This window comes from Vombatus ursinus, unplaced genomic scaffold (genome assembly GCF_900497805.2).
Source record: "Vombatus ursinus unplaced genomic scaffold, bare-nosed wombat genome assembly UNPS02014810.1, whole genome shotgun sequence".
In the NCBI taxonomy this organism is placed as follows: Eukaryota; Metazoa; Chordata; class Mammalia; order Diprotodontia; family Vombatidae; genus Vombatus; species Vombatus ursinus.
Genome location: NW_020954588.1, coordinates 3,787,972 through 3,809,803, shown reverse-complemented (window position 1 = coordinate 3,809,803; position 21,832 = coordinate 3,787,972). Strand labels below are relative to the sequence as shown.

General features: G+C 40.2%; 1 protein-coding gene across 1 annotated transcript; it reads right to left on the bottom strand.

The window, feature by feature from the left end:
* Window positions 1–4,369: 4,369 nt before the first annotated feature.
* LOC114053148 (small cysteine and glycine repeat-containing protein 6-like) lies at window positions 4,370–4,687 on the bottom strand. The gene has a single exon (XM_027876047.1). It carries the CDS (start codon window positions 4,685–4,687, stop codon window positions 4,370–4,372), a length of 318 nt encoding a protein of 105 aa, XP_027731848.1.
* Between the last annotated feature and the right edge of the window lie 17,145 nt (window positions 4,688–21,832).

Genomic DNA, 21,832 nt, shown 5'->3' with positions numbered 1-21,832 from the left:
ACAAAAGTCAATGAAAGTCTTTTGGGGATAAGAAATCAACTGTAAAAGTATATATAGGCTATGGGAGACATAGCCAGAGAGGTTTACAGCAGTATAGCAAACCATATACCACCCTCACACTGCCATCTCACATGACTCAAAAGCAACTCAACAATAACAACCACTAGTCATGATTGACAGCTATGGACAGAATGGAGATGCCCTAGTGAGACACGTGAGGGGACAGTGGAATTCCTTCCTCTCAGGTCATGACCCCAAATCTAAATTGTGTGCAGTAACAAAAAGTCAGAGGGCTTCCAAGGCTAGGACACAGCACCAGGGTTCCATGCCTCACTCTCAAGAGGCAGTTTGCTTGGGGTTCAAGGATTTAGTAAGAATTTGTACTTAGGACTCAGGTGCAACTCAATTTATTACCACACAGCCCATAGCATGAAGAACACTACAGAAGCCAAGGGGTTTTAGTGAGGGGGAAGGAAAGGAAGGGGTGCATAGACAGAATCTTGGCCAAATAGGACCACTCATATGAAGAGAGGGCGCAAGGTACAAGGCCTCAGGATGCAGGAGATGGCTCTTGACATGGGGTCCAGGAGGAGGATTCTTATAAGATAAAGAAGGAGCAGGACAGTGGTCTTATCCAAACCACCCTAGGATTAGTTCAATTGCCTATGAGGCTTAACAAGAGCCACCAGCTCCCTTGGGTGAGTCACATAGAAAGGGGGTAGAAAACAACCTAAGGCCCATTTGTTTACTTTGGCCATTAGGGCCACATAGTGTAAGTACCTCCATTTTGTCACATACTTAAAATACAAAATTGTGATAAACACCTGCCTGTCCTATGTGTGGCCTATTCCAATTCATGTGTCTGTCATGTGATGACATCACCTTTTTCATATGTGTAAAGACAAATAGCTTAATAGTTCCCACATCTCTGTCAGGTGAAGCTCCAAACCCTATCACCCCTAATCTTCCCATGACCAAGAAGTCTCAAGAGAAATAACTTCTTCCAATCAGCTGCATCTACACTGGGTGCTTTTTCCTGCTCTAAATAAATAGTTTTAAAAGTGAAAGGTAAATCTCTCTCTCTCTCTCTCCCTCTCTCTCTCTCTCTCTCTTGTTTCTCTCTCTCTTTTTCTCTCTGTCTATCTGTCTCTGTTTCCTTTCTTTATCTTTCTTTGTCTATCTCTTGTCTCTGTCACTCTATCTCTGTTTCTCTCTGTCTCTGTCTCTGTCTGTCTCTGTCTCTCTGTCTGTCTCTCTCTCTCTCCCTCCCTCCCATTCCCCCTTTTTGTTTCAGATCCAGAAACTCATTGGTGTAGGAACTCCTTACACATGACAGGTGAACAGAGAGAGTGTTCCACTGCTGCACAGTCCTCTCTTATCTCTTGATATTGAGAGAAAAGGAAGACCACTTCCAGCCCACTGAGGCAGCTGAGTAGAGCAGCAGATGGAGCACTAAACCTGGAGTCAAAAAGATGTAACTTCAAATCCGGCCTTAGACATTTATTAGCTCTGTGACCATGTGACCCTGGGTAAGACACAACCCTCTCTGAGCCTTAGTTTCCTCATCTGTAAAATGGGGCTCATCATAGCATCTATCTCCCAGGGTGGTTAGGAGGATCAAATTTATATGTGTGTATATAAACATATATATATAGGTATAGAGAGAGAGAGAAATAGAGCTACACATACATACATATATAGACATAGATATACACACACATCTACACATACACACATATATGCTTGTATATATATATACATATATGTATATATGTATAGATATGTGTATATACATGTATATATGCATGTATGTATAGAAAGTACTTCACACACCTTAAAGCACTGTATAAATGCTAACCATTATTAGGTGGACCTCCTAAAGTGAACTTTTGGAAGAATATGGACAAGAGTCACACAGGAAGAGCAGGCATAGATAGGTTGCTATATGCATCATAGGAAGGAATTCCTGAATCAGTGAGATCTGTTTGAGTATTGAGAGTAGATAGAATAAGAAAAATTTAGGGACCAAAAAGATTATCTACTACAGCACCCCTATTTTATAGATGAGGAACATTTTAGACCCACAGAGCTAGGATGACTTACCCAAAGCCACACAGCTAATGTAATGAAAAGTCCATCAAGTCTGCATGTGTTGTCCTCCATCATACCTATAATTTAGTCTCAGAGACTCAGTCCTTGGGAGCCCTGAGAAGTTAAAAGGACTTGTTCATGGTCACATGGCCATAGTGTTTCAGAGGTAAGACACCAACCCAGAACTTCCTGTCTCCACAGCTAAGCTTCCATCCACTGTCTCATGCTGCCTTTCCCAAATTCTACTCCAGCTTGGTTAATGGGGAATTTATAGTCTTCAAGTCCTACCACTTTCTCCTCCCTTCTGCATCTGTCTTCCAAGCTTATCTCTGCCAAAAGAAATAGGAAGTAGAAAAAATGTTGACCTTCTGACTGTTTATTTCTTCTGTCAAAATGGTGAAGAACTACTTTGGCTCTGAGTCTCCTTGTGTTGAGCCAAAAGGACTTTTGCAATACATTCTAGAAGTGATTCTGAAACTTTTCAACATGCAGAACACGCTGAGCTTATCCTGACTCAGACAAGGCGAGGAGAGAGGGGAAAGGAAGTTCAGGATTCCCATGATGTTGAGAAGGGTAAATAAATGACACCTTTTAAGAAAAATGACTATTTAGCCCAAGATTAGAAATAAAAAAAAAAAAAGACCCACAACACATAACCAAGAAGGAACTTGGAAGAAGAAAAAGAGTGAAAGATATCAAGGGATTATATGACAGGAAAAGAAGGTGGGCTGGTCACATAACAAGAGCAAGGGATGACAGGTAGAAAGTTTGAGTTCTTCGCTGGTGCCCTCCCAATGCAGGGGGATATTAAGTATAGTCTCAAGCATATTGGGTGGGCTGGCCCACAGAATTTGGGGGAGAACATGGACAAGGGCAGCTGTGGATGGGTTGCAATTTCATTCATTTAAATCTATTTTATATTATCCATGTGTGTGTTCTATTTTTTTCTCTCTCTCTACTACTCCTTTTCCTCTCGGTAGTATGTATACTCCTTGAGGTCAGGAACTATTTTCATTCTTTTCTCTAGTATTGTACCTAGAATGTAGAAGGTACTTAGTGAATATTTATTGGACTAAATAGTAGTTTTTAAATGTTTAAAATGCCCTAGGGAAGTATGTCATCTAAAGGACTCCGAAATAAATTCAGTTGTAAAGAAAATGCCTTTGTTGTTATTGTTCAGCTGTTTTCAGTCGTATCCAACTCATTGTGACCCCATTTGGGGTTTTCTTGGCAGAGATACTGGAGTGATTTGCCATTTCCTTCTCCAGCTCATTTTACAGATGAGGAAACTGAGGCAAACAGGGTTAAGGGACTTATTTTGCACTAAACAGGAATAGGGACTAGACCTGTGATTTCATTGGTACAAATGATACCCAAGTAAGGAAACTCCCTCCAACAATCTAGGTAAGAACCTTCTCTTCAATTTATAGTCATAGAGAGTTTCCCACAACTAAAAGAAGTTAGAAGATTTGCTAAGGATCACACTGCCAGTATGTGTCAGAGATGGGACTTGAACCCAGGTCTTCCCAGCTTCAAAACTACCTCTCTATTAACTACGCAAAGCTGCCTCTTCTGTATTAAACATAGAACTTGATTTTCCTATAATCAATTGCTAAAAGCTAGTCACCCTAGCCTAAAAGTGGAATAAAAGCTGTCCCAGAAATAAGCGTGATTTTTGACTCAGTTTGCTACCATTCTAAGTCTACACAAGTCTTCCTTCAAAGAGACTGAAAACTCTCAGGACACATATTTGGTGGACAAATGAATAAAAGCAGAAACTCTTTTCAGAATATTTTTTATTTATTTTATTGAGACTTTTAGAAAATAGTGGTACAGCAATTAGCAGCTCAGAAAAGCGAGAAGAAAGTAGGAAACAATGTACACAGACAGTAGACAGAAAAACAAAGCACAGGGATTATAGGAGAGTGAGTAAACACAACCAAGGAACAAACCATGAGAACTCACGATTTGATGTGGGGGCTGAGTTCCTAGATAAAGTTTGGCCATTATTCAGTAACTGGGCCAGTGCCCATTTTCCTGTTTCAAATGGTGTCAGTTTAGATTTTTTTCAAATGGAACAATTTTTGATAGTATCATATACCTAAGGTAGGATTATAGACACCAGAATCTGAGACAGAGCCCAAAGCTCTAGGACACAGAGATGACTTACAAGGAAGGAAGGAGCAGCTTTGCTGCAAGGGAGGAAAGTCTTACCTTCATGCTGCACATGTGCCCCTAGCAGGTCCTTCCTTCGAGGACCAGCTCTGATCACTCCCTTTTAGCAGCAGCATTGTCTCTTACAGCAGCGTTTCTGTTGGCAACAGCATTTCTGTTGGCAGCAGCCCTTGCCACAGCCACAGGACCCACAGGAGCCATAGCAGCAGGTGCGACGGCAGCAGACAACGGTGGGGCTACAGCAGCCCCCACAGCAGCCACAGCAGCAGGGGCAGCAGGCAGAGCAGCAGCCTACACGGCGGCAGGTACAGGTGGTACAGCTGCCACAGCCACCACCGCAGCCACCACAGCCGCCACAGCCGCCACAGCCGCCACAGCTACCGCAGCCACCGCCACAACCACCACAGCCACAGCAACCCATAGTATCAGTACAGAGGGTTAAGGTGAAGTGAGGAGAGAAAAGACTCAGAAGAGGTGAGTGAAGTCTGCTACTCTTCTTTTGCAGGGCAGCCCTTATATACCCTCCTGGGGGGACTTGACCCAGGATGTCACAAGCTACTTCCTTGTTATTGTTTATCTCATTTTCCATGGGAGAGTCTTACTTTTTGGATCTTGTTTTCTTCCTCACTGGACTTCATTGGCTTAATTTAACTACTAAATTCAACTTTTTCGTGTTTAGCTTAAAATCGTATTTGCAACATAATAACTTAAATGATTTACGATAAACTCATTTTTTCATACAGGGAAAATTCTATATTTGCTTCTGAATTAGCTCAGGGATCCTATAGAAGGATTGGATCCTAAGCTTGAGTGACCCTTACTGATACCCATCTCATCTAATTGCTTCTTTTTATGAATAAGGAGACTGAAGTCCGTAAAAGGACTTGCCTAAATTCACAAAGATTTGTCCTTTTCCATTGTTAAGTAGTTTAAGAACAAAGATTTTCCCTTTCTATAGTTATTTATATAAAGTCCTCTAAACCCTGGTGATAATAATATATTTCATATTTTACACATATATAACACAATATATATTTATTACATATTATATATATATATTATTACATATATTTATCTATTATTCATTTTGGTCTTTACAACAGCCTTGTGAGGTAGGAACTATTATTATCCTCATTTTACAAATGAGGAAACTGAGTCTAAGAAAAGTCAAGTGATTTGCTCTAGGGCACACAACTAGTAAGTGTATGACACAGGATTAGAACTCAAGTCTTACAGCTTCCAAGACAAGCATTCTATTCAATAAACTATGCTGTCAGAAATAATGTGAAAATCCAAACTGAAGGAAGCACATTTCTTAAATCTGTCATTTCCTATATTGTATTGGCTCCCTGAAATAAAAGGGGAAAAAAAGTCCTGAAGTGTCTGCTGCTTCCTTTCCAGTTCCCTGGAATTACTGATTCAAGAGAGCCGACATCAAATATGATATAAGGATAGTTATTACAAAGTATCCTTAGGGCATGGGTTTTGCAGGCTGAGAGCACAGATCATCATGTATGTAGCATATCCAAACTCACCTACCTACTAGTACAAGATGCAGCCTTCTTATCTATTTTTTCAGTAAATAAAATAAGCAAACTGCATTTCCATCAAGTGATTGGTCCTCTCAGAGACTGTTTCTTATGCAAGAATGAGTTAATAAGCTACTCGTTCATTCATTAACACCTACTGCCTGTACCCAAGTACCTACCATATATAATGCCCTATGTTCAGCACTGGGGGAGATACAAAGATATCACACAAATGGTCCCTGTCCTCAAAGGGCTTAGACTCTAGCAGAAAATACAGGACACATGTGCAAATAGGCAATAATCACATAAGAAATATAATGAAAAATAAAATAAAACAAAGACATACATGGCCACTTGTCATGCAGGCAGTTGGGGTACAGCGTAAAAAACACTTACTCTGTAATCAAATCCTTGGGTTCAAATCCCATCTCTGACGCTTACTATCTGTATGACCTTGGGCAAGTCACTTAGCATACCTTGGCCTCGGTTTCGTCAACTGTAGGGGATGGACTAGAAAGGCTCTGAAGCCCCTTCTAGCCGTAGACCTGTAATCCTTTATGAACTTATGTACAAACTCCATCAACAAAGTGGCTGCTTCTAATTAGCAATCTCTATGTCACCTACTATTTCCTGGTGAAGACAAGCAGGTTTTTGTGGGTTGTTGTTTTTTAATTAACAAAGGGAGTTTGGTGTTATTTTCTTGCCTGGGTGCTCTGCAGAATACAACATCTTTGCAGGGCTTACTCAGCTTTCCCAGTGTGTGGGGATAGCACCCAGAAGGGATGCTGCCCCTTCTCTATTTGGTCACCATAGAGACAGCTAAGGAGGTTTAGCTCATCAGCTCTCTCCTGCCACATGCTTCTGAGCCAGAGGTAGAGAACCTAGTCATGGAGACGAACACGCCCATTTTACAGACAAGGAATCGGGAGCCCAGAAAAGGAAAATAACTGGCCCAAGTTCACGTAGATAATAAGCATCCAAGGCAGGACTTGAACCCAGGTCTTTCTGACTTTCTCTGTCCTCTATAGCAGGCTGTCTCTCAGACTGTCAGTGTATGTCACTATTACCTGAATAATTAATAATTCTGGAATTTAATAGAATTACCATCTTTCAGAATTTCTTTACTTCAGGGCAAATAAGGATAACAAAATGCATTAGCCTAGGTTATATAGTTCCCAAGAAAGCTCCTTTTATACCCATTATGTGTATTCCCATAATGCCTCTGTCTGAAATATGCTCATGAAAATTCAGCCTCCCCTCAAGAACATTTTCCCCTGGATTGTACAACATGGCAGTTTCCTGTGAATGTTGCAATATGCTGTTCTTTCCTCTTCTGGAAGGAAAATTTGAATTGTGGACAGGGTTTCAACATTTATGCCATAAAAGCACACTGCAGAGAACCCTCCCCCATCTCTGGCTGGTATGACATCCATTTCTAACACAGATTCTGCCTACCTTGTTGTGAAGGGGTTCAAGGACTGCCACATGCATGCCCTCCGATCATGTGGATGTCTTTGTTTCAGGAGCTTCACACTGCTTTCCAAATGATTTGCTAGCAGCCCAGGCTGGCCAGCCTACTCTGTCATCAGAGGGATCTGCCAGTACCAACTGTTTCTGCACAGAGCTGTCTCCATCTGCTTCTATGTTTTTCATCTACTAAGGCTAAAAGAACTCAAGTTTCTGCCAACAATAAATACACACTGAATATGGGTAGAAGCCCAAGTGGGAAAAGGATAATGAAGTATTTTCATTTGTATTCAGAATTACTCCTTCAAATCACATATTAAAATTGGGTGCCCATAATGTGTCCAGAGGAAGGAGAGGGGCAGCTAGGTGGCTCAGTGCATAGAGCTCCAGCCTTGGAGTCAAGTAGGATCTGAGTTCAAATCTGGCCTCAGACGTTTTACACTAGCTGTGTGACCCTGGGCAAGTCACTTAACCCCGATTGCTCACAAAAAAAAAAGGAAGGAAAGAAAGATGGTAGGGCATCTTAAAATCTGTCATAGAAGGAATCAGGTTCGTAAGTTAATTGATTTAAAAGGGACCTTAGAGATCATTGAATCACTCTCCACTCTCCCCCATCCCCATTTTACTTGGGCAAGCAGTTAACTGTCTTGTCATGGTTACATAGTAAGTGTCAAAGGCAGGATTTGAATCCAGGTTTTCCAAACTCTGACTCCAACACGCTATTTCTATGCCATTGTTGCCTTTCAGGGATGTTTAGCTTGAAAAAGAAAAAAAGGTAGGAGTCTATGGGGATAGGGCAATGGAGACGTATATGCAGTATGTTAACTGTCTTCAATCCTCTTTGGTTCCTCATGTGCCCATCTAGGAACAATCGATACAAGCTGCTGAGATGGAGATTGCAGTTGGATGGAAAGAAATGCTTCCTAACAATTAAATCTACAATCCACCTTAGCAACTACTTACCTAACAAGTTCTCCCTTAACTAAAGGTCTTTAAATAATCACCAGATGGCCAAAATTTGTTGAGTATATCAGTGAACTTTCAGTTCCTAGTGCACAGAGCACTGGACCTGGAGTGAGAAAGACTTGAGTTCAAATTTGGCCTCAGACTCTTACTAACTGTGTGACCTTGGGCAAGTCACTTAACCTCTGTTTGCCTCAGTTTCCTCAACTGTAAAATGGGCATGACAATAATAGCACCTACCTTGCAGGGTTGTTATGAGGATCAAAGGAGATATTTGTAAAGTACTTAGCATAGTGCCTGGAATATAATAGGTACTATGTAAGTGCTAGCTATTATTATTATTAATTTTCAGCATGAACTACACCTTGGGAATGAGCAAAATTCTACAAGTCAGGGCTTGATTTATTGTTTTCTTCATTTGTCTAGATTTAAGAAAGTTTGGAAAAATGCTTTTAACATAGGTTGAACTTAAAAGTCTGTCATGTATACATGTTTTGTTTTTGTTCTTTGAGGAGCTGATTGTCAAACATTTACCAGGCACCTCTGGATTGCATAGTATCAAGTCAGATTAGGTGACCTCTGAGCTCCAACTCTAAGATTTTCTGATTCTGTATTCAGAGGTCAGAAATCATGATAGCTCCCATTTCCATAACCCTGCACAGTTTACAGAACAATTTTCTCTCAGCAGTGTTTTGGACTACTTAATTCAAGTCTAGGAGAATCTGGAGGAGAAAAAAGTGGTTTAAGCAACTTTGGTTGGTTTAGAAAGGACTATTCAAATGAACTCTCAACACGTTAGATGATACTGGAAAGCTCCTCTCCAGAAGGTACATGTACATGCCAATATCATATGTGTGTGTGTGAAATATATGTACATATATTCAGACCAGACATTTCATTTCTGTAGGACTCTCTGAGGAGGAACTTCTTGGCCCAATGCAGGTCAGTACCTCCTTTATGACCTATGATCTTAGAGAGTTACTTGGGGTACTGAGAGATTAACAGACACGTCCAGAGTTCACAGTGAGTATGTGTCAGAAATGGAAGAATAGATATTACATTATGATATACATATACACATATACAGGCACACATATATTGTATTTGCAGATATTATCTCCAGTGACCCATAATTGCTCACTTGTCTCTGTTTTTCTTTGCCCTAAAAGGTTCAATTCTTTATAAATTAGGGAATTGGAATTCTTTTTAAGGGATTTCTAAATTTACAGAAGCCAAGGTAGATTTTGATCTCAAGCAAAATGCTTTTTCTTTTCGTGAGCTCCAATTCCATTTTAGCTTGGCTCTCTATTATTTCTCTCCTCTGATAAGCCATTTGAGTATTGCCCAACACATCCTTGTAATTTTCTGCAGCTGAATTTTCTTATAAGAGAGATATTTTCCCCCATTATCCTTCGCTTGATTAGATAATAATCGGGGTTAAAAAGGGTTTTCTGCCATATTTACACAATATCATATCTACTGAATCAAGACACAGTTTGTGAATTGGCAATTTGAAGTAGACATTTTTCTCAGCCCATGAGGAGATTTTTGGTTAGGCCCTTGTCTTAGGTATAAAACATGATTTCAAACCTTTGTCTGAAGAATTCAGACAAATAAGTGTTTATCTATGTTACTTTATTTTATGTATTTTTAAATTTTAATTTACATTTATCAAAGCATTATTTCCATGTACAAATGAAGCATTAGAAAATGACCTCTATGGGGGCAGCTAGGTGGCGCAGTGGAAAGAGCGATGGCCCTAAAGTCAGGAGGACCTGAGTTCAGATCCAGCCTCAGACCAAACAGTTGATGCTTACTAGCTGTGTGACCCTGGGCAAGTCACTTAACCCCAATTGCCTAAAAATAAAAAATTTGACCTCTATGCAAATGAGGTATTATTACAAAATTAAGCTTCGTTATTGGATAAAACTTGTGCTTTGAAACTACTGATCATCCAACCTGCGTGTGGAAGCTAATTCAAAATTGCATAAGAACTCTGAGCGACTGCAATAATCAACCATGATTCCAGATAACCAGTGATGAAGAAGCCACTCAACAAGTGATAGAGGGGCCACGGACTAAAGAGGCAGAACGAGTTTTGTTTTGTTGTTTTGGCTGTGGCCATTGGGAGACTTTGTTTTGCCAGACCCTACAAATCTGTTATAGGGTTTTGCTTTTTCTTTTCTTTTCTTTTTCCATTGAGGGAGCAGGTAAGAGGGAGGGAAAATAAATGCTTGTTAAGTTGGAAAAAAAAATCTAGAGATGCCACCAATACATTGCAGCTTGATTGTCAAATACTTGGAAGTAGTTGCTATGTGCCTTCTAATTCTTCCTTTCTCCAGAATAAACTTTCCTAGCTCCTTCAACTACTCCTCAAATGGCAAGATCTCCAGGCCCTTCACTCCTTTGCTTGCCCTCTTCTAGAAGCTCCTCAACCTACCCTGGAGTGAGTAAAAATGGCACCAACAATGGCACAATGCTCCAGATATTGTCAGATCAGAGCAGAGGACAGCTCTATGCACACCTCTCCTAACCATGCAGCAAACAAGCCTTGTAGGAGAGATCCCAATAAATCTCTCAATTGCCATACAACTCAAAACCCCCAGGTCTTTTTCAGACAAGTGGCTGCCTGGCTCCATCTTATATTTCTAAAAGAAACTTCCTGAACCCAAGTATTGTTGCTGTGTGGTTGTTTTCTATCGTGTCTGACTCTTCATGACCCCATATGGGGTTTTCTGGGTTTGCCATTTCCTCCTCCATCTCATTTTACAGATGAGGAAACTGAGGCAAACAGGGTTAAGTGACTTGCCCAGGATCACACAGCTAGTGTCTGAGATCTGATGTGAACTTAGATCCTCCTGACTCTAGGGCTGGCACTCTATCCACTGTGCCACCTAGCTGTCCTAACCCAAGTATAAAACTTTATATTTAGTCCTATTAATTTTTGCCTTTCTAGATGTGGCCTCATGTCCTAGACATAGAATCCTATGTTCTTTTATGTTATACATTGTCAGATGTAATCTCTATAGTTTGTTTTTACTCAGCTGTTTTTCTTTCAAGAGAAAGTTCATGGGGTGACAGGATATGTGAAAATGACTGATACAAAAACAAAAGGTATCAATAAAACATTTTTAACATGCCAGAAGTCCTTCAGTTAGTGCTAAAGCCTGAGATTCCATCATAAAAAAATCTTTGATTGTGTGAGGATATTATCCTTTCCTCTACCATCTATGCCAAGATATGTTTCCCTTGAAGTGTTTTCTTGTCATCTCCCTTTAAAATACTGGAGAGGTTAGTGTGCTATTTTAGAGAGTTGGGAAAGAGAAGGGGAAAACCCTATGGCCTTCCCTCTGTGGGCTGAAAGGCATTTCAGCCTAGTAGCTGAAATAACAGTGAACCCACAGTCAGCAAAACTGGCTCCAAAGTCCGGAAATAAATGGTTCTGCTATTTACTGAGTCATGTAACTGTGAGCAAAAATTCTTTGGAAACTGAGTCTCAGTCTCCTTATTGATTAAATGGGAACACTAGTCCATGCCCTGCCAGCTTGCCAGGGTTATGAGGAAAGCCCCTTGTCACCTGGAAAGGAATCTACAGGGTGTCCCAAAAGTCTTGGTGCAGTTTTGTTCTCTCAAGGCTTCAACCTGTACTGAGGCTTTGGGTTGCTCTGTGTAAATGTGAATCACTGTTGGTAGGGAAGCGGGAGTGACAGATGGTAGAAGATGTCACTACCTGGCCAGGGCAAGGGTTGGCTGACATAAAAGGGAGGTGATGTCATGAGGGTGGGATGAGAGAGTAGCGTGTCATCCAGTCCCAGTTTCTGGGTCACTGGAACTGGACCCTCTGACCCTGGATTATGCCCCTGCCTCTGGCAGATCTTTGTTAATAGCAACTGAACAGAAAAAAAGCCAATTCTCTTCATATTTCTATAGATCCAAGGTTTGTCCAGTCTCTCTCACATTTATAAGTACTTTAAATGTTTGCAAAGTGCCTTAGAACACATTATCTCAGGTGAGTTTCACAAAGAATCCTATGAAGCAGATTCTACATAGTGTCCCCAAAATCTTAATGCAATTTTTGGCTTTAATAGTCATTAGCTATTAAAATATAATAATAATATAATGCAATGTTATGTTGTGTTGTGATGTGATGTGATACATGTTATTTTATGTTATGTTATACAGTCAACCCTCAATGTTCTTGTGTTTAACTTTAGCAACTTCAAGCATTCAAGTGGTTTTATTAGTAACCTCACTTCATTTTCATGTTGGCAGCCTCACACATTCCCAGCTATGTGCAATAGAGAAAAAATGACAGGCTCAATATGCACAAGTCTGTGGAGTGACTGGAGTCCTTAGGCATAATCAACCAGCTGGTTAGAGACATCGAGGCAGCTGATCCTATCTTCAGTGGTAGCCTCAAGGTTAAGTGTGAATTCACCTCCACTCTGCTCCCATACTCTGAGACCCTTAAGAATCTCAAATGGCACATGAAGCAGACATCATTGATGGATTATTTCAAGCTGGTGCATCCTTCATGATTTCTAGTGCCATCCATCTGAAGAACAGAGTGTCAGAGGTGATGTCCAGACCTCACTGGTCTCAGTGTCTTCTGACAGCAGTGACTAAAGTGCCAGCAACCTCTCCCTCGGTTTTCAGAGAGTTACCAAAGTAGAGAGGTTTACAGCGACATAGTTATACAGTACAACACCTTCACATTGCCATCTGATGCAGCAGAAGGTAAGATTCGGGTTTACAATGGTTTTAGTTTTAAGAATTTTATTTGCTGCACTGTGTTTATGATACCGTAGGTTTGATGTGTTATAAAATAAAGTGAATATTGTCCGAAATCAATGTGTTGTTGTTGTTTTTATTGGGATGTTAGCACAAAAGGTCACAGAATTCTAGGGAATTACTAGCGATAAAAAATGTTTTGCATGTTAACCAATTTTATTTTGTGTACTGCATTTTATGGGTTATTATTTCATAGTTACTGTGTTAGGAAAAGTACATATTATCAGAATTAGTATTTTGTTATAAAGAATTATTTGTAGAATTGTCAGCAATTTCTAGTGAAAGATTATAGTTTTTGTTGGTTGCAAAAACCTAACCCTTTATTTCCCATTGGTTCAATGTATCAACATGTATGTTTTTGACTTTTGAGCCATTTTCTGGGTACATTACCTCTGTGAGGGTTGAGGATTGACTGTATTATACTACATTACATTATATTACATTGTATTTTTTTTATGTTATAAGAAGTATTAAAGCTTAAAACTACACTAAGACTATTGGGACACCCTATATCCGTATCTATATCTAACTAAATATAGATACTGGTAATATTAGTAAGGGAAGTTCCTTTCCAGGAAGCACATACGCAAATATTGTATGTATAAATATATGTCTGTACACATATATGTATACATACAGAAACATATGCATGTGTGTGTATGTGTGTACATGTGTGTATGTAAACCACCCTAGAAATTTCATTGCTTTAGGACTCTCCCAGTGAAGAATTCCTCACCCCAATGCAGATATCAGTACCTGCTCTGAAACTTCTGATCTTTGAGAATTACTTGGGGTGCTGAGAGGTAATAGAAATGCCCATCCAGAGTCACACAGTCCATATATGTTTGAGACAGGATTGCAGGCTATTGTGCCCCTTTTACAAATGAGGAAGTTGAAGGTCAGAAAGTTAGATGATTTGCCAATGATCAGCCAGCTAGTAAGGGTCACAGGTGGTATCTGAACCAGGTCTTTCTGGATGGTAAGTCCAGCCTTCTGTCCAATAGTCCACATTGCCTCTCAAGGATAATGAGTATTTTCTAGTCATTTTTCAGTCATGTCTGACTCTTTGTGACCCCATCTAGAATTTTCTTGGCAAACTACTGGAGTAGTTTGCCATTTCCTTCTCCAGCTCATTTTACAGGTGAGGAAACTGAGGCAAACAGGGTTAAGTGACTTGCTCAGGGTCACACAGCTAGTAAGAGTCTGAGACCAGATTTGAACTGAAAAAGATGAGTCTTCCTGACTCCAGACCTGGTGCGCAGTGCACTATGGCACCACCTAGCTGCCCTATAGTGAATGTATCAGATTCATTATAAAACCTTTTCCTTATTTTGTGAAGCTTGTACCGATTTAAGTCAGTCCTATGGCTAAGAGTCACAAAGCTGTCACAGGACAGCAGTCATGAAAGGACTGTCTTGTGGTATTCTATGGATTAATAATAATAACAATTAGAAATAACATTTCTATGGTGCTTTAAAATTTGCCAAGCACTTTATATCCAGTTAGGTGGCACAGTAGATGGAGTGTTGGACTTAGAGTCAGGGAGTCTTAAGTTCAAATCCGGCCTCAGACACTTCCTAGCTCTGCCTCCCTCAGTTTCCTCATTTGTAAAATGAGAATAATAATAGAACCTACCTCCCATAGTTGTTGTGAAGACTAAATGAGAAAACTTTTGTACAGAGCTTTGCAAACTTTGAAGTGCTATGTGAACGTGAGCTGTTGTTATCGTATCTCATTTGAACCACCTGAAGACCCTGTGAGGTAGGGTGTCGTAGGTTCCATTATCTCCAGTTTTACAGATGATAAAACTGAGGTTCAGAGAGGTTACATGACTTACTTGTGATCACACAGCTAGTGAATGTCAGAAGCAGAAACTGGAATATCTGGCACATCATATGAGGAGGCTCCTCCAGTACAGGTCTGTCATGTGAAGGATCTTGCCTTTTCATGAGTCTTTCACATGAGTACTTCATATTTTTGTTATGTGATTGGCTAATCTTCTGTTCACCTAAGGCCTAAAGAATTCAATCAACAAACTCCCACTTCTCTTTTATGGTCATACCCCTCTTTGGTATTCACAGCAGAAATAGGATGTTCTGACTGGCTTCTATTTCTTGTTGACAAAAATTAGCATACCTGACAATAAATGAGATAGAAGGTCTCTGATATCTCATGTTTTCCATCCTTTAACACCCAAGAATTACCTAACTTCTCTCAAAGAAATGAGGTCCATATTTTAAAGGTCTATAGGAAAAACAATTCCATATTTTCATTCTGATGAGTAACCAAGATTCACTCATTGGGGAATCTTCTTTAAATTTAACTTCTCATGGATTCTACGGTTTAAACCTGTTTCTGTTTGTTCTTTTCCTTAATGGAGACAGATCTGATGTTTACCATATGCGAATGATAATACTTATTATATTCAAAGATAATTATTGCTGCCTGACAAACCTCTTCTCTCTTCACTGTGTATTTTAGCAACATACCCTTTCTGAGGTCTTATTTTCTACCCTTTAATCATCTTAATGTCTCTCTAGTAAAATCTCTACAAGCTTCTCATGTCTTTCTCTAGTTCTTTTTTATGGCATCCTTTGAGCAAAAGATACCATCAAGGAAAGGTACAATCAGAAATGAAGGTGAGCTGGTCATTCATTGAGAATTAGAGACAACAAATGGGTAGCCTGAGAGTTGCACTGGTACCTTTGGGATACTTAAAGATCTAGAGAAAGGTGTCAGCATGGTGTATATATCCTCCATGGAGAATCTGTGGGGGAGTAGAGACCCAAATCACACAGGATAGAAAGATTTGAATGAGGTATAATCTGTGCCATGGAGGGAGTGCCCACCCTAATAAGATCATGGAACCACTGGACAGAGTTTTTTATAAAGAGTTTTGGTAATGCTAAATCTAATGGAAAGGATTGGGCCAAAAATGGAAAGTCTAGATGGTGATCGGGCCTCAAGGTCTCAAAAAGAGATCTTATGATGAAGGAGGTCACAGCAAGCATTAGCAAGGCATACCACAATTGAATCACATGGCTAGTAAATCTTAGAAGGATTTGAACCTGAGTCTTTCTAACATCAATCAATTAATCAGCATGTGTTAATTAAGCACCTTCTATGTACCAGATCCAACACTCTAGCCACTATACTATACTATGCTTTCACTATATACGGGTGTTTGTTATGAGGAAATACTACCCTGGTTTTCAGAGAAAAAGCAAATTAGTATCCCTCCCCCTAAAGTCCCAGCTCAACATTCAGGAGTAATCCTAACATGTCAATGCTAAGTAAAAGAAGAGAGAAGAGAACAAAAGGAGATAGGAAAAAGCTAATAACCCAACAGAAAGATTACTGCAACATTCTTAAATTTCTTAACTTATAATGTCTCTCAGTAATATCTACCACTTAATGTTGCAAAGTGACCTTGCTGACTCAAGAGTAGTTTGTTAAATATAAACTAATTATATACAAACCAGCTGCCACCCCATTGATATCCAGCTATCCTATGACTGTTCTCCAAACTAGACCCTCCAGTCCCTAGTTATAAGTGGCATAAACGTGCTATCTTTCTAAATTTTCATCTCTTTTTAAATAATTCATACACCTCCCCAGTTCCACTTCAACCGGGTTGACTCAGTCCTTGTGCACTGCACTATCACCTTTGGACACCTTCCCTCCACTTTATTGCAAACAAACTGTCCTGTGTCCTTAGGCTTCTAAAACAGGATTGGTTCTATCTCTTCGATTTAAATATAGCACCCTCTTGTGCCATGCTGCCCTCCCCTTCTCCCACTCCTCTTTGCCAGCATGGCCCAGCATAGTCCTGTGACCACACATAGGTCAAGAAAGTAGGAGGAATTTAGAAGCAAGGTCAGCTTCAACTCTGCATCTCCAACTTGTTTGCAAAACAGATGTCTCAGAAGAATGTCACATTCAGAATGTCCAAGACTGAACTCATGTTTTCTCCTAAACATGTCCTTTCTCTTGAATTCACTAATTCTGTACATGGTATCACCATTTATCTCAATGACTAACTTCCAACCTTGGATTATCTTTGACTCTTCCCAGTCTATCATCTCTTGTATCCACTGTTTCCAATTCTGCCTTCACAACATTGCTCACATTCATCCACTCTCCTCTGCTCCTACTTTTCCATTCCTAATACAGTAGCCTGTCTATTCTTCCCACTTCTTTTTTTTTTAAGGCAATTGGGGTTAAGTGACTTGCCCGAGGTCACAGAGCTAGTAAGTGTCAAGTGTTTGGTCTGAGGCCGGATTTGAACTCAGGTCCTCCTGACTTCAGGGTCAGTGCTCTATCCACTGCGCCACCTAGCTGCCCCTATTCTTCTCACTTCTACTCTCTCCTCCTTTCCGCTGGAGCCAGAATAAGTTTTGTTATGCATAAATATGTCCAGGTTACTCCTCTTCTCTAAAATCTTCCTTGGCTCCCCATTGCCTCCTGAGAAAAGTTCTAATTCTTTTTTTTTTGGCTAAGCAGTGGGGTTAACTGACTTACCCAAGGTCATACAGCTAGTAAGGGTCAAGTATCTGAGGCCAGATTTGAACTCAGGCCCTCCTGACTCCAGGGCCGGTGCTCTATCCACTGTTCCACCTAGCTGCCCTGGTTCCAATTCTTTTTTTTTTTTTTTTTGTAGCAATGGGGTTAAAGTGACTTGCCCAGGGTCACACAGCTAATAAACATCAAGTGTCTGAGGCTGGATTTGAACTCTGATCCTCCTGACTCCAGGACCAGTGCTCTATCCACTGAGCCACCTAGCTGCCCCATGATTCCAATTCTTTTGCCTGGCATTCAAGTTCCTCTAAAACCTGGTATGACTTTAGCTTTCTACCCAACCTCATATTATTCCATTGTACTCAGTCTGTCATTTAGCTAACTCAGACATCGTCCTATACCCTGAATGTGCACTGTGTTCTCATTTCTCCATGACTTTGTTCAGTTTGCTCTCCATCCATGGGATGTCTTCCCTCCCCATCTTTACCCACTGAACTCCCTCCCAGTCTTTAAAGCCCAACTCACAAATCACTACCCACTTCCTCCAGGAAATCTCCCTTGATCCTCCTGTTGGTAATGACCTTGTACTTTATTCTCCACATTTTGTTCTATAATGCTCTAACACACTCATCATGCAATATTATTTTAACTGTCTGTGTTCATGTCCTCCTTCACCCTCCATTAGATTTTTAGATCTTTGAGGGCAGGCAGACACTGTGTTATCCAAATGTATCTTCCCTAGCACCTAGGACAGCACTCTGTGTACAACCAGCACTTAATAAATGACTATAGATATATTGAGTTATTTCATCCCTGGAAATAAGATTATTCTCATACCTAGCTGATCATTATCAAACTTACAATCTATTTTCAGTCTTCCTCCTCTCCTCCTTCCCTCTACCATGCATTGCTGGACATCAGTTTACCAAACTGCTAATCAGTTTATCGAAATGAGGATTAGCTTTCAGTTTCCTGTAGCTGGTCACTGAAGCATCATCTTCTCTGAAAACCCAATGAGTTTATTTTCTTTTACATCTTGCAGATGGTAATGAGAACTTTAAAAGCCAGGACCAAACATTATAAAAGGCATTTGCTATATTTTGCCCACCTTGACATCGCTTCATCAATAATTCATCTGCGGCTATGAGCCTCCAACCATGAAGGTGCCCACACCTTAATTCTCTGTGGTTCAGATTAGTGCCTGCCAACCCCTCTGCATTGCTTTTCATGCCCCCAGAACTCAACCCTGGTTCAGAGTTGGCACTGGGCCTGGAGGTGATGGTGCAAATATAAATTTGGCATGCTTTCCATTACCTCCCCTTGTTTGAAACAGCTAATGGAGTGCCTTAGGAAGCCCTGGAATCCAGCAAAAACCACGTGCTTATGGTTTTGTAAGTCTATCACCAAGGACTGAATCTATAGACTTGCTTGTTGAAGAAATAGATCGTCCCTTTTCTTCAATTCAACACACTATGGTTCTGCCCTAAGTAGGTACTTTTCTTGAGAAGACAACAGGGTTTGGAGGAAAGAACGTTGGATTTGGAATAAGAGGGCCTAGGTCTTAATACCAGCTCTGATATTTACTACTTATGTGATATTGATTTAATAACTTGAGCATTCTGGGTCTCAGTTTTCTCACTTGGAAAATGGGGACATTGAATTAGGAATTCTTGAGTTCAAATCCTACCTTGGGTTGTGAATACACACTTACAAACCATGTGACCCTGGGCAAGTCACTTTATTGCTCTGAGGCTGTTTCCTCTTTTTTTTTTCTTTTTTCTTTTTTTTTTTTTTTTTGCCCAGGGTCACACAGCTAGTAAGTGTCAAATGTTTGGTCTGAGGTTGGATTTGAACTCAGGTCCTCCTGACTCAAGGGCCAGTGCTCTCTCCACTGCGCCACCTAGCCACCCCTGTTTCCTCATTTCTAAAGTGAAGATGTTGAACTCAATGATCTCTAGGATCCCTGACAATTCACCTATGAAACTATATCTTTTAAGATCCTTTCCAAATCCACAGTTCAAATTTATGGTTATGCCTCAATTCTACCCACCAACTCATGCACTTTGAGTTGCTCTGTCCAGCAGTTCTGACATATCTCCAATATCTTACCCCAACCCCCGGGCATGAATACACCACATCATGTGGGGCTGGCAGGATACAATGTACCAATAAAATGGAGCAATGATACTGTTGGCATTGAATCTATGACCTAGGTCTCAAGAGTAAAGGAAGGACTCCTTCCAACTTAGTTAACTGATCCATGACAAACCTAGAACTACCTTGGCTAACAGCAAATGTGTGAACCCATCTGGCCTTGGTCTTTTCTCTCCTACAACCTGAGTCATCTCAGAGAACTTCAGAGCAATGGTTGCTGCTCTTCAAGTGGCCCTTTCCCATCCCATCCCTTAGCACAATTCAGGGGGGAGGAGATAGGATGGGGTATATGAGGAGCTGACTGAGAACATGGTTTTTTTTTTTTGATTGGGCAATGGGGGTTAAGTGACTTGCCCAGGATCACACAGCTAGTAAGTGTTATATGTCTGAGGTCAGATTTGAACTCTGGTCCTTCTGAATCCAGGGCCAGTGCTCCACCACTGTGCCACCTAGCTGCCCCCTGCTGACTGAGAATATGGGGTTTTCATTGAAAAATAATTGATCCATTTGTTCCTTCCGATACGCAAAGGGATGGCATGTTCTATTGAGCTCGAGAATTCTGTGATGCAGCCAAAAAGAGGTATGTGACTTCACATGGAATCAGAAGTAAGAAGAAAAAAAAAAACACAGGGAACAAAGTTGCATGTTATCTTCAAAGTGCTTTTCTTTTTCAAGTTGGATCTTGAGCAAAATCTATCTTGCCTTTTTTTTTAAGGCAATCAGGATTAAGTGACTTGCCCAGGGTCACAGAGCTAGTAGGTGTTTGAGGCCACATTTGAACTCAGGTCCTCCTTATTCCAGGGCTGGTGTTCTATCCACTGTGTATCTTGCTATTTTTTGAAGAGATAAGAAAAGTAATTAAAATCACTAATCCTATTAATCAATGCTGCTTAGACCTAAGTCCCAGATAGAGTACTGGCTATGTGACTAGTAATTAAAGGAAAATAATAATCTAGATAAGGTACAAGTATTTTTTAAATCTGTAAAATGACATAATAATATTTACATGAACAAGCTTTTTTTGAAGAAAGCATAGGCCCCACTTGTAACTCTCTAAACTTCTTTCTTCATCACGATGCAGTAGCCTTCTTCCAAGGTCACTCAACCCCTGTAGCCCCTTCCCCAGACTGGTCAATTCCTCAGAACCTCAATTTTAAGGAAAGTCACCAGACACAGCTGTGTTCATTGACGCCTTCCTCTCAGGGCCTCTCTCATGACTACTTCTTTGTCTGCCATGATCCTTATGGTACCTTCTCCCAGACCTCTCCCAGCCATTTCTTAGCATCCGTTTATGTTTTACTTTCACCCATTTGATTGTAAGCTCCTTGAGGTCAGAGGCCATCTTTCTTTTTGCTTGTATTTGTGTTCTCAGCGCTTAGCACAGGGCCTGGCACATAGAAAACACTTAATGAATGCTTGTTGATTTGACTCCTGACTGCGTAAATGTGAGTCAATTATTTTTGTTTTCATTGAGGTGAGATAAATTTCAGCATTCTTCCCCACTGAGTAATGCAAAATTCACATTACCTGGAGAGAAACAAGAAATGAGGGGCTCAACTAGGCCTCAGTAGGAAGTGCTCAAGACAGAAGACAAAGTGATTTATCTTGATCTCAAAGCAACAACACATGTAGATTAAAATCATCTTGAAAATATGAGTCTACGTCAGATTTGATTGTATTGGTTGATTTTGTTGAAGTGCATTTTTTTTCTCTTTCTTTTTTGCTATAAAGAATGGATCTGTGGGTAGGGGGAAAGAGGAGGGGTATATTGGGGGAAAGGGAGATTTTAAAAATCTTATTTTTTAAGGAAATGTGAGTTTGACATAAAAGAAAACATGAGGCCAAACAGAGTTTGTTTATTCATGTTAAGTGAGAAGGAAAAAATGTCTCTTTTCTGTGAGAAAGAGACACAATCAAATAAGGAAAAGGAGACTTTTTTGTGGTTATTTGGTATGTTTTATTGAGAGTAGCAAAAGAATTAGTACAAAGACAAAACACAGTAGAAGAGAACAGTGACATATTGGATACTCTGAAAGAAAAAATGTAGACACAAAATTGAAAAGATAATATCCCATAGGAGATTTCAGAGGATTAAAAGATTAGAGAACTGGGATCCAATTATTTGTATATTTATGACTTGCTCC

What these genes read in the sequence shown, in the direction of transcription:
- LOC114053148 (XM_027876047.1), bottom strand. Translation starts at nt 4,687, where the DNA reads ATGGGTTGCTGTGGCTGTGGTGGTTGTGGCGGTGGCTGCGGTAGCTGT.